Source organism: Lipotes vexillifer, unplaced genomic scaffold (assembly GCF_000442215.2).
Source record: "Lipotes vexillifer unplaced genomic scaffold, Lipotes_vexillifer_v1.1 scaffold805, whole genome shotgun sequence".
Lineage (NCBI taxonomy): Eukaryota > Metazoa > Chordata > Mammalia > Artiodactyla > Lipotidae > Lipotes > Lipotes vexillifer.
The window spans coordinates 753,965-767,201 of NW_006776681.1; the positions used below are offsets into that span (position 1 = coordinate 753,965).

General features: G+C 42.9%; 1 protein-coding gene across 2 annotated transcripts in view; it reads left to right on the forward strand.

Moving 5' to 3' along the window:
• The window catches only part of COG2 (component of oligomeric golgi complex 2), a 42,067-nt gene that overhangs the window by 9,077 nt on the left and 19,753 nt on the right, over positions 1–13,237 (forward strand). For both annotated transcript variants that reach the window (XM_007450599.1, XM_007450600.1), the window contains exons 3-8: positions 852–917; positions 3,101–3,181; positions 5,288–5,391; positions 8,244–8,352; positions 9,398–9,577; positions 11,242–11,366. In XM_007450599.1, the coding sequence (XP_007450661.1) occupies positions 852–917; positions 3,101–3,181; positions 5,288–5,391; positions 8,244–8,352; positions 9,398–9,577; positions 11,242–11,366 (665 nt within the window). The remainder of the gene's footprint in view (positions 1–851; positions 918–3,100; positions 3,182–5,287; positions 5,392–8,243; positions 8,353–9,397; positions 9,578–11,241; positions 11,367–13,237) is intronic.

The window sequence follows — 13,237 nt, forward strand, 5'->3', positions numbered from 1 at the left end:
AGAGCGGTTGTTTTTGTTAGTTGCTAAGTGATTACCATGAAATCTCACTGGTTTAGACAATTTGCTAGAGCGCATACCAACTATTCTTAAGGAAATGCTTGATTTACTTTCAGGTACTGTGCTAGCCAGACATCTGTTGAGGAAACGTTGGCCAGTATTGATCTTTAGGGGGCCTGGTTTTATAAAAACGTAGGAATGGTTTGTGAGAAGCGCATCAGTTACTTGGAAAAGTTGTTTAGAAATGCTTGAGTTTTAATACTTGGAAAAGTCTTCTTGTTCATACTTTATTTTGTTGTTAAATCTGTTTATCCAAAGAAGTATAGAAAGTCGCCATCTCCATGGGAATTTCAGGAAGCATTAAGAATAACAAGCCGTGTTTGCTTTCGGGAAGTGCACCAGTAAGATAAATGTTCCAGTAGGGTTAGAAACCCTGAAAATTTTATTTCCATTCTGTTTAATTTGGATTTTTCTCAAAGGTGTAATAATGCTTAGGAGAGATACAGCTCATCAGACTTTCACATCAGCTGGCTGAACATCATAAGTACAGAGATAGCTATTTTTCCTGTTAAAGTTTTTTTAATTCATTTAAAATTTCATCCAGAGGCAAATTGTACATGAGGAATCTTTGATTTATTATGACTTTCCCTATTTGCATAGTTTCATGTATATCAACAGATTTTTTCACATTCTGTGAGCAATATTTGTGGTAAGATAGCATTTCTGTTATTTATCTAGTTATTAGCAATATGTGATTGTACGGAAAGAATAACCTAAGCCTAGTACTGCTTTGCTCGTTAAACAGAAGCTTCACTGACTCTGACGTGCTTGTGCCAACATGATTTTGCCTTTAGGTTGGCATGGACAGAGCCCTCAGCCAGCTTTCTGTGCCTTTGGGACAGTTACGGGAAGAGGTTCTGGTAAGTCCCCAGGTGCCGGTAAACAGTCTATATATATAAAGCACGTTACGCTTGTTTGCCTTCTCCAAGAAGAACTCCTTTAATGTGTTAGGTTGTTGTGGTGGTTGTTTAATGGTCCATGATTATAGTACTCACCTTCAAAACGGGTGAAAATGATTCTCTACTTTTTGCATGTGATATTACAGCCTAAAAACATGTTTGGTTTGAAGACGACAGATCGTCAAAGAGTAGACACCTTTAAATGTCAGGGAGGAAAAGAAAGGTATTTCAGAATTTAACTTGTTAATACCACCTCCCCCATCTGTAAGTGGTCTCCAGCTTAGAACTGGCTGACGTATAGTTTAAAATTTGTAATTTTACAAGTGTTTTCCCAGACAGTGTTTTACATGTGGTTAGGTTCCTGGACCAGTCTACAAAAGCTGTTTAACCCCTGTATGTAACTGAAGGATAATGTAAATATCACGTAACGCCTAGTTTCTGGGAGAAACTTCCTGTGGGAATGGGACTGTCTGCCTGTAAGCCTTGAGGACAGGGACCCCATCTGGATGAACAGTGGAGGGGGAGTTTTGGCATCACCTCTGACAGGAGACCGTGTGGCCTGCCCTCCCCTCACCCACTCGTCTGCGCTAGGCACCCCGACCTCCATTGTCCCTTAGTTGTGATGCACTGCACCATCACCTCCTGTGTGTGTCACCACTGGACCACGCCAGATCAAGTGGCCTCATGCACCTTGCCCCGAGATAGCGCCTGGCACGTGCGAGGCTCTCAGTAGGTAACGTAGGTAAAGAGGCCCTGCCTGGATAGAACTGAAGGAAATGCAGGGTAATGGGAGTGTCAGAGCTGAGAAGTCCCGAGGAGGGGTAGGCGGGAGAGACTTCATAAATGGAGAGATAAGTCTTGAGCTGTGCCTTGAACTAGCAGAAGTGTTTGAAAGTGTGTCTTTGAATTTTACAAAAGCTCATTACAGTGCTTTTCGTTGGAGGGGAAGGAAAGGGGTTTGTGGCCCGCTGCTGGGCTGCGCGGCAGCTTCTGCGTGGCTCTCCTGCCTCCTCCTCGGGGCTCCCTCACCTCCCAGCCTCGTGGCTGACCTCTCCTGGGCCTCAGCCTGGGTTAACCTCCCACTCTTCTCTGTGCGGTCTCTCCGCTCTGCTGACCTGTGCTTTGAACTTCCTGGGCTACTCTCACGCCTCCGGGCTCTAGTCCTGCCCTGCCACCTGCCAGTACCACATCACCTCCCTTATTCTGCAGCTGTCTTTATAGCCACCTTTCTCCTCACCAGCCACAGACCTCATCTGCCTTTTTGACCTCAACTCACGACGCTGCTCTGAGATTCTACGATCATTGAGGGATAAGACTGTTTCTGTCTAATTCATCATTGTAGCCTCACTGGCTACCACAGTAGCTGACATTTAATAGACATTCCATAATGTTTATTGAATGAATGAATTCACCTCTCTATAAAATTTTTGTGATTTATCTAGTTTATTCTGATTGTTTCCATTACCTTCATTTTGGCCTCAATTCTTCATACTTGGCTTAATTTATTAGCTTCTGGACATGTTTCTCCACCTATGACCGCTGCCTTTTCCTGGCTATTCTGTTCCTTACTTCTTGATTCCTACCATCCCCCAAACAGCATTTCATCAGGAAATATCAGTGCTTCAGGATTCTCTAGTTCCCTAAAATGTGTAGAATCTAAAGTCCTCCTAAATCAGCCCCTCCCTGTTTATTTCTACTCCTCTGCAAAATGAAGTCTGCAGTGCGCCCGGGTGCATGCCTCACCCACCCTGAGTGTGCGCCGTCAGTTGTGTCTTCCCACCTTTGTCTTCTGATAACCTCCTCTCCACCATCGTCAGCTTCCAAAGGTTCTCAGGGTCAGACTCAAGTCCCATCCCCTGTGCCAGACTCTCCTATCCTTTGATTCAGATGATTTCTTGAACGACATTGACGGTACATGTATTATTATTCCTTCGGCCGTTAATCCTCCATAACCTTGGCTTTATATGTCATTTTGCCCCCAAACCATGAGTGCCCTCGACAGCAGTTGTATCTGATATTATGTATTTTTGTCAATATCTGCATAATACCAGCCCGAAGATAAAATTAAGTTCTGTGAAATTTAATTAAATGTGTAAGTTTCGTAATGTCACAAAACAGTTTCTGCTGTATGTTTTCTTTTAAAGAGTCTTAGGTCATCTGTCAGTGAAGGAATTCGGGCAGTAGATGAACGAATGTCTAAACAAGAGGACATTAGGAAAAAAAAGGTAGGTTGCACATGGCTTCATGGTAACACCTTGGAGTTAACGGCGCTTCCGCGCATGTGGTCTGATTTATTTCCCTCGGTACCTTTGCAGAAAGGAAGTGTGGGGTCTCTCCTTATTTTTAGGCATCAGTGTTCAGCAAAGTTCGCGAGGGGTTGAGCCAGAGTTGGAGCCCAGGTCTTTTCATTCCTGGGCTGATTAAGGTCCTATTAATAAGAGGGGTATGCTAAAGTAACTAAGAGAAGAAAAAAGCAAAGAAAATCGCATATTCTTCTCGTGCGTTAATTTATTCACGACGGCATTAAAATTTTTAAAGAAAACTGTAGATTTCTTATGCTGCATGCCACCTAAAAGCCCTTCCCTCATGTCTTCTCACACTTTTCAGTACTATGAAAGCGGTTTTTCTCAAAGCCTTTTTCTGTGTATCTATATATACTTACGCTTATAATGTCATGTCAACTGTTTGAAATAGTAAGACAGAATTTTAGATGTACCCAAGTGGTCACAAAATTAACATTCCTCAATTTTTCCAAAAGAAGAAACAGTAATAACTGGTATCTGTGAAACACTTTACAGTTTAACAGGCATATAACTAATTTCTCAGCACCCCTATAAAGAAAATATTAAAATTTTAGAGATTAGGGAGTAAGTGGGCTTTCTAAGACCAACTCTTCCAATGTTCTACTGCAGGTTGAAAAAGTAGTGTGTTGCTCTCTCATTCTGCCACGTTTATTTCTTCTTTTGTTTCCACTTGTTAACTGTACCTCTGCATACACCTACTTTTACATTTTACTGGTCCTGTGTTTTTTTGTTTTTGTTTTGTTTTGTTTTGCTTTGTTTTGTTTTTGCGTTATGCGGGCCTCTCACTGTTGTGGCCTCTCCCGCTGTGGAGCACAGGCTTCGGACGTGCAGGCTCAACGACCAAGGCTCACGGGCCCAGCCGCATGTGGGATCTTCCTGGACCGGGGCACGAACCTGCGTCCCCTGCATCTGCAGGCGGACTCTCAGCCACTGCGCCACCAGGGAAGCCCCGTGGTCCTGTGTTTTAATTTTATTATCTGACTTTAAGGATGTAATGGCAGAGTTAGGATTAGAATTTGAGACTTCTGATTCTAGCCTGGTGCTCTTTCAGTGTTTTCTAAATTTATTAGCATATTTTTCAAAATCTCAAGGGAGAGAAGCCTATTTGAGAAACCTTTTGTTTAATTCTCCTTTAAATATCAGCTTTCGTCCAAAGATTTCAAGAGTGCAGTGCCTTTCTAGAAAAGATTGTAAGCTTTGTGAGAGCAGGGAATTTTTGCCTGTTTTTATTCACTCATGTCCTCACTGTCTAGAAGAATGCCTGGTGCATGATAGGTGCTCAGTAACTATTTGTTTAAATTTTTTTTTGTCTTTTTTTTTTAATTAATTTTTATTGGAATATAGTTGCTTTACAGTGTAGTGTTAGTTTCTGCTGTACAGCAGAGTGAATTAGTTATACATATATCCACTCTTTTTTCGATTTCCTTCCCATTTAGGTCACCACAGAGCATTGAGTAGAGTTCCCTGTGCTGTACAGTAGGTTCTAGTAACTGTTTAACGAATGACTTTCTTTTTGTTCTTTTAAGGATGAGAGTTTTTATAATGTTCCTCAACCTCTTTGATAATATTTATTGTGTAATAGTGTCTTTAATGAATTGACGCTTAGACGTATAATTGTGTCATATGCATGTAAATAGGATAAAGATGATCAGAAACTAAAATTAAAACATGAAAAAAGGGTCATAAGAAAATAAATGTAGTGCCCATACAGGGGTTCGTTTAAGATGGGGAAAAGAAAGAAGGAATAAAAGTGCAGGAAATGAGAAAACAAAAAAAGTCTAGTTTTTTTCCTTTTCTTAACTGTTAACTTGTAATAGAATATTGACAGTGCTTCTTCTAGGCAGCTAAGATTAAGATTTACGTTCTTGGGGATTCAGTGTTCTGTAGAAGTGTTCAAAATGTAGAGTGCGCTGCACACTTCAAGTTGGCTTTTGGCTTTGTATTTCCCTGCGTTTAGAATGGGGAAATAAGATAATTAAAATTAAACATCATGATAACTTTTTTTTGGCTTCATTTTTATTTTTATAGATATGTGTGTTGAGGCTTATACAGGTTATTCGATCAGTTGAGAAAATTGAAAAAATCTTAAATTCTCAACATTCTAAAGAAACATCTGCACTAGAAGCAAGCAGGTAAGTATTTTTTACTAAATATCACATAAATTAGTACTTCACACCCAGGCTACTTTTTTTTTTTAGTTAAAACTCATTTCTGAAAGAGAAGAAAAGCTGTCTATGGCTCAGTGTTTTTGAACGTAGCTTATGAAAAGTGGAGGGCATGAGATGGTAAAGTTTATAATACATCCTTCTACAACCTTTGTGGCGATGGACCACTGTTCCAACACATCACCTTACAGGGAGTCAGAGGAGTGCTTTCAGTGGAAGATTTTTATCTTTGGAATTGCCTTATGTAAGCACTGGCAAAATCCTTTGGTCTTCCAGGTATGGAATGGCTTTCATCTTTCATAAATTTATGTAGACATGCCCAGAGTATCACCATTCATGTATCTTGCACCAGCATTGTAGCATTAAGAAACAGTATAGGACACATTTAGTTAAAATTTATAAACAGGGGAAAGAAAGCTTGTGAAATTAGAAAAACATGACCATTTCCTTTGTTACACTGTGACTGTCTTATTACCTTCCTAGTGTGAATTCTAAATCAGCCAGGTAGATGAGTGGCTCAGAAAATGAGTAGATCACACCAGCACCGTGGTGCCGTGGGAGGAGCACAAGTTTGTGCTGCATCTACCATTGGGCAGCCTGAGTCATGGAACCTCAACTCCCTGTGTCATGGGCAGCGTAAGGCTAATAGTAACTCCACTGGCAGGGCTGTCTGACAGTCAGCTCGGTAGCCCGCACCCGGCATGTCGTAGGCCTTCACACATCTAATTTGGGTCTGACAAGAGCTTCTCCTAAAGTCAAGTGCACAGCCATAACATTTTTCCCTGAGTAATATTGGATAATCTGCTGCAAAACCAACCAAAGCCAAATTGAATATACCTATACCAAAGTCTTACCATACGATAAAGGCATGTTGGATTTCTTAATTTTAGGAATTAAAATGTTAGATTTGGGAGCACCTTAAAGGCAGTATGCTCCATATCTCTCGTATAGATTGAGGAATGCGGCATCCAAAAAGGAAGTGATTCTCCTGTCCTGGGTCTCTACTTCGTTTCATAATCAAGATGTACAAACAGGTGGTCAGCACCTGCCGTCTCTGTCCCTTCAGCCCCCCGCCCTCGCGCTCCTGCCCTTACCTGCGCTGACCAGCGTCTCCGCTGCCGTCCCTTCTGACCCGCCCCTTCTGACCCATCCGGTGGAGCCGTTTGTCTTGAGCTGCTCCGTGTCTCTCTCGCCCTCAGCAGCATTGGCAGCTCCTGCCGACTTGTCCGCACTTGACATCCGCCATACCTGCCTCCCTGTTTTCTTTCCACTTGGGTCCGTTCCTACTCCCTTCCTCACTGATGGCTTTTTCTATGATACTATTCCTTTGCGATGTTCCATCTTTTTTTTTTCTCCCTTTTGGCCACACTGCACGGCATGTGGTATCTCAGTTCCCCAACCAGGGATCGAACTGAGGCCCCCTGCAGCACAGAGTCTTAACTGCTGGACCGCCAGGGAAGTCCCTCAGTGTTCCATCTTTAATGTAATAGATATTATGCTGTTTCTTGCTCAGAATCACCTTTGAGTACTTTTAAAAAATTCAGGTCAGCAACTTTGAGCTGTAGAGAAGGGAAAACCAGGGCAATGTAAGTGAATGGTAACTACAGCATGCTTCTTAGTCCAAGAAACGTTTAGATAATTTATAATTAATAGATCCACACTAGGTTATTCAGGAAAGAGGGATTAACCTTTTGGGTTGGTCTTACAGGGGAATTGCTCTCCCTCTAAACTAGTTTTTTGGGTTTTCTCTTTTTTTTTTTTTTTTTTTTTTGCGGTACTCGGGCCTCTCACTGTTGTGGCCTCTCCCGTTGCGGAGCACAGGCTCCGGACGCGCAGGCTCAGCGGCCATGGCTCACGGGCCCAGCCACTCCACGGCACGTGGGATCCTCCCGGACCGGGGCACGAACCTGTGTCCCCTGCATCGGCAGGCAGACTCTCAACCACTGCGCCACCAGGGAAGACCTAAACTAGTTTGAATGCTACAGATACAGGACTGGATAGACCTGAAGTGGATAGTATTTCATTTCCTTGTCATGTGGATTTTTTCCCCTCACTCACTGATAGGTCACCATTAGATATAGGATGCCTCAAGAGAAGCCCAGCAGATGCTTCAGTGCCTTTACATATTTCTTCTTTTGCTATTTAACTTCCTTTTGAGTGGTATTGTTGCAATGTATTTTAGAGGAAAAAAGTGCATTTATTACACTTTGTGGCAGATACACAATGAATGTCCTTTCACTAGGACCCAGAGAATACAGACTGACTGCTCTTTCAGCTCTTTGGTAAACGAAAATGTAGAGCTCCTCTGACTTATTTGATGTATTGCCGCTAGAGGGCCGCTTTTATTTTATCAAGGAGACAGCAGTATTTGGTATTTTAGAAGTACTGGAGGTATTTTAGAGGAAGAGAGAATGAGACCGAGCAGTAGCAGGGGATTCAGGTGTAAATACTAGGATAGGGCAAGAGAGGGGAGGGAGGTTAAAGATGAAGAAGGCCACGGACGGGAGAGCCTGGGAGAGGAGGTGGGAACGCCCGTCGCACACTGGCCAGGACCAGCTCCTGCTTCTTGCCTGGACCCTGTGGCTGAGGCCAGGCAGCGTCCGTGGCTTATACTGAAGTAGTTGCCCACTGTCGTAGAACGTGCTGTGCGTGTGACTTGTGCAAGCTGATGGCACGAACGATGCTTTAGCTGCTACCTTGTGACGGGGGGCTGTGGAAACACAGTGGATGCTAAAGCATCACCATTGCCAATCATGTGGTGTGTTCTCTCGCAAATTTAAAACCTTTAGGAGTTAAATTTCTCTAATTGTCTCTACTAGCCCACTTCTGACTGGACAGATTTTGGAGAGAATTGCCACAGAATTTAACCAGTTACAGTTTCATGCTGTTCAAAGCAAAGGCATGCCTCTTTTGGACAAAATAAGACCAGTAAGTGTTGTTTTAGATTTTCACACTTTGGTATTTAGGAATTTGCTAAATAATTTTGGTTTTACCTGATACAGGCATACCTCATTTTATTGCCCTTCACTTTATTGCACTTCACAGATATGTTATTGTTTTTGTTTTTTTTAACAAATTGAAGGTTTATGGCAACTCTGCATCAAGCAAGTATATCAGCCTACCAGTGCCATTCCAACAGCATTTGCTCACGTCATGTCTTTGTATCACATTCTGGTAATTTTCACAGTATTTCAAACCCTCCACCAGCAAAATGATTACAGCTCACTGAAGGCTCAGATTATGATTAACATCTGTTAGCAATAAAGTATTTTTTAATTGAGGTGTTTAAGGTATATACCTTGTTTTTTTAGACATAATGCTATTGCAGACTTAATATACTGCAGTATAGTATAAACATTTCTTTTATGTGCACTGAGAGACCAAGAAATCCCAGTGCCCCACTTTATCATGATACTGCTCGATTTATTGTGGTCTGGAACCACACTTGCAGTATCTCCAAGGTATGCCTGTAATGCCTGTGATAATTGTTGATCTGCAGGATTTTGAAACTAGCTTTGAATTTTTTCCTTCACTTTTTGTTTTTTGGACCCCTGCCCCCTAAGTGTCACACATTGTAGATTTTGTGTAAAGACACAGGCATATTCTCCGAATTATAAGGGTAAAATTAATTCTAAATTTCTTGTAACTTGACACACTGTATGATGTAGTCAAAGTTAATTTATCCGAAACTCTCGACTGGGCTTTAGATTCATGATGTTTGTCAGATTTACTCTGTAGCTTAAGAGGAAAATAACTTTTTTTCTCATTCTGCAATTCTGTCTAAATCCTCCTTTGATATAGCAAAGATTTACTTATAAAGAGATGTGGGGTGGAGGAGAGATTCATTGTTACGCTCCAGAAAATGTTAATATTTTAATTTTACATATATTTTCGTGCTGCCAGAGATTTGTTATGTATATATTTGAGTCTTTAGAAATTGTTCCAGCTGCTTTCTTACCTTTTTTTCTTGCAGCGTATAGCTGGCATTACAGCCATGTTACAGCAGTCACTGGAAGGCCTCCTTTTAGAAGGTCTTCGGACTTCCAGTGTCGATGTAATCCGGCACTGCTTACGGACTTATGCCACGATTGACAAGGCACGGGACGCGGAGGCGTTAGTTGGTCAAGTCCTAGTGAAACCATACATGGATGAGGTTTGTGCACCCCCAGGCCTTCATTCAGCAGGCGTTCATAGAGCGTCTGCTGTGTCCTGGATGCTTCACTGGGCGTGAGGGTGGATCAGAGGTCCTTCTGTAAAGATTCTCACAGTTACTGCAGCATCAGTTGTAAGAAAAGGTTGGTCCCTGGTGGTTACAACCAGCATGCAGGAGTCAGGCACCCTCTCTCGTATTTTCTAGTGATGCCGTATCCCAGGGATCATCTTAATTTAGTAGGGGACAGGTCTTCCCTAGGGAGAAGGTGTGTATCAGAACATTTTTAGGTCAGTTTTATGCTATGTAAATTATTTGCCAATAAGGTTTTAAAAGCGAATCTTTTAACTACTGGTCTAGTGGGTAGAATGGAACAAGTAAAGCAGATGCCAGCACCGTAGCTCAAGTGCCTTGTGGTGGGACAGCGGGCCAAGAGCCCTGAGCGTGCAAGGTCTGCGTGGAGGGCTGTCTTCACAGACATGCTGAGGAGTGTGTGGTCCAGGAAGGTGGGAGGGAGGGAATATTCACAGATGAAGGGCTTTCATAGGCAAATTAGCAGCGTAATACCTTAAATCCAGAACTTGGCTATCCAGTGTCCTTCACCTACGAGGATACAGTTAAAATTTGGGAAGTAAGCATGTTCTGCCTTTGAGCAGCCAGAATATATTACAGATTGTACCATATGAAGTTGCCAATACTCAACATTTTCCAACACACAAAAATGGCAGCTTTGTCTGGTTCAAACTGATGGAAGTCACAGGCCCGTCCTCAGTGTTTGCAGACTTTCTTCAGTGCCACATCAGTGTGGACGTTCTTTCTGTCCAGTAAGTACAAAGCCCTACTCACCATGACTTTGGGGCAAAAGTCTCCCATTTATAAATGGGGAAAATTGAATGTCATTGATAAAAATGAAACTTAAGGATTAATTTCAATAATCCGATCAGCTTTCATTAGGATTACTAAAAATAAATGATCTGTCAACTTCCTCTGTTTGTATCCTGTTGTATTTCATAGCTGTCTCTCCGTAGGAGTGAAAAAGACAAATTACCTACCCTATTTCTTTATCGCTAAGTGAAAATGGTTACTAATTTATGCCTTTTGTTTTTCATTGAACTGAACCTAATGTGCTAAATTAAAAGAAGTGTTTGATGTTTCAGTGGCATATTAAATAAACCATGGCCACATTTTAATTTTATTTAAATTCGTATGCTTGTCATTCGCCTCTTGATTCTCAACCTTAACACAAAAGGTAAAGTAATAATAAAGTAAAATAAAATATACTTCCTTCTATCTTTCTCTGTCTCAAACGTTCCCCTAATCTGAATGACGGTATTTAGAAGAAAAGGCCACGGTCAAGACAGCAAGGAGCTGTTGTCATGGGAAATCATCGTTTTATTTCATTTTCAAGCTCAGGAGGGAAACAGGCGAATGTGTCTGGCTTTACAGCTTCAGGCCAGTCTCTGTCACCCAGCCTGTGTCTCCCCTGGGTCAGAGCTATGCACCCGAATCCTGGAACTAGCTCTGAGTGAGGCTGTTACTGTTAGGAAACATGTCAGCTGGGGAGGAGAGGGGCGAGAGGAAACACACTTTTAAGGTTTTCTTTGTTCTTTTCCCTGTGGTATGTAACTCATACTTGTCTTTTTTAAAAATGATGCTCCTTTTACTAGGTGATTGTAGAGCAGATTGTCGATGCTCATCCGAGTGATCTTCAGCTCATGTACAGGAAGCTCCTGGAGTTCGTTCCCCACCACTGCCGCCTCCTTCGAGAGGTCACGGGCGGAGCCACCTCAAGGTAGTCTGAGCAGCCGTTCTCAGAGCTCCTGCAGTCCGGGGCTGCGCCTGGGAGCCGCTCGTGCCCTGCTGGTCATTGCTGTCTCGTGTGGGCGGGGTTCAGATGCCCTTTCCTGTCTGTGTGTTAGCACAGTGCTCTGAGCTGGGCAGGGGCCGTTAGCCTCGTCTTCCAGAGAAGGAAACTGTAGTGGGTGGAACGGAGGTGAATGGTGTGTCTCTCTTGAATCCACAGCCCATGCTTTGCCCTTTGCTACACCGTCATTTCCCTAAACTAGGTTTGAAATAAAAGTTGGTTTCCTTCCATTATTCTAGTGTCATAACCTGTTAATAAATATCAATTCAGTTTAATTCAACAAGTTTTATAAGATGTTAATTGTGGTTAAAGTCATCTTCAGTTTTCCCTCCTTTTGTCTGATTTCCATGGTTTTCAGTTCTGTTTTGTAAATACCCCACTGCCTTCCACCACTGCCACTGTCCTGGTCCAGGCCTTTGTCATTTCTCTGTCCACAGTAACAGGTTTTCCCCACCTGCTCGCGCGTCTCAGTCTGCCCCTCTGCTGGCACATTGACCCACAGTTCTGAGATTCGTGCCCTGCCTTCTTCCTAAGTCTTTAGTGGCTTCCTATTGCTCATTGTGGAAACTGCAGGCTTCTTGATCAGCACACAAGGCCCTTTGAGCTCTGGGCCCGGTGGTCCTCGGGTGGGGCACTCTGCTCTGTGGTACCCTCGCCCTGCAGTTCTCCAGCACACAGCTGCACTTGCCCACCCCAGCACACGCTGGGCGGGTCTGTGTTTTTCCTCGGAGTCCCCTCCGCCTTTCCCATTCCCTCATTTTGTTCACCTGTCACTCCACGTGAAGCCCCAGCTCAGATGCCATTTCCTTCAAGAGACCGTCTTTTATCCTGAATCTACCTTTAATCCTGTTCTCTGCAGGCCATTGCACGTTGCTCTCACTTTTCCCATCTCAACAGCGTGCTCCCCTCCCTCATGGCCCACATCTCCCTCCTGGCTCTGTGTCAGACAGTAACTACCCAATGTTTGCAGGATGAAAGACAACCTATTTACAGGATTAGAAAGGCAAATGAGGTCCCTGTCTTCATGGAGTGAGCATTATATTTGGTCTTGAATTTTTGTTCTTTGAAAAGAAAAAAAAATCTGGGGAACAAATATGCTGCTTGACTTGTGAAGTACCCTTTTTCCACTACACGATTTCAGATGAAGCTTTGTTTTGCCGCTTTTGCTTAGTAATCATGGAGATTTAGTTGGATTTGGATTTGGGGTAAGAATTTCATAGAAGTCATGGGATAAAATTAAAGAAGCCACAGTTATGAAACAACCAGTCATTAGATTTGACAAGCCTAGTCTTGGTCCTGAAATGTCAAGTTACAAAGCCTCACGTGCTCTTTTCCATCGTTTCCAGTGTGGCAGAATTCATGTAGAAGCCTCAGAAATCTGAGGAATCTAAACTGTACCTTGGTGGGCCACCTGCATTTGCTTGAGGCCCCGTCGTCCCACTGCTCCTCCCCTTCCCTTGTTCAGCTTCTGCCTCCGGGTGCCCTTTATAGCTGGGGACACCAGCGACGTTCAAGATTTATCTTCCGACGAACGTGGATTAGCTTTCCTAATTGATCTCACAGGTTTAAGTTTTCTCTTTGGGGCTTTAGTTAGACATTTACTGTGGGAATGAGGTGATCTTGTCCTTCAGTGTTGTTCAGATTATGTGCGTTTGTATTTTAAAATCTTCATTTCTGTTCTTTCTTTCTTCCAATACCTTAATAGAGCTACTTCTCATTATGATTAGTGATGCATGGAATTGGGCATGTGGGACACAGGCATCTTCTTTCCCTCCTGGACCCTCCTCCAATCCCGCCAG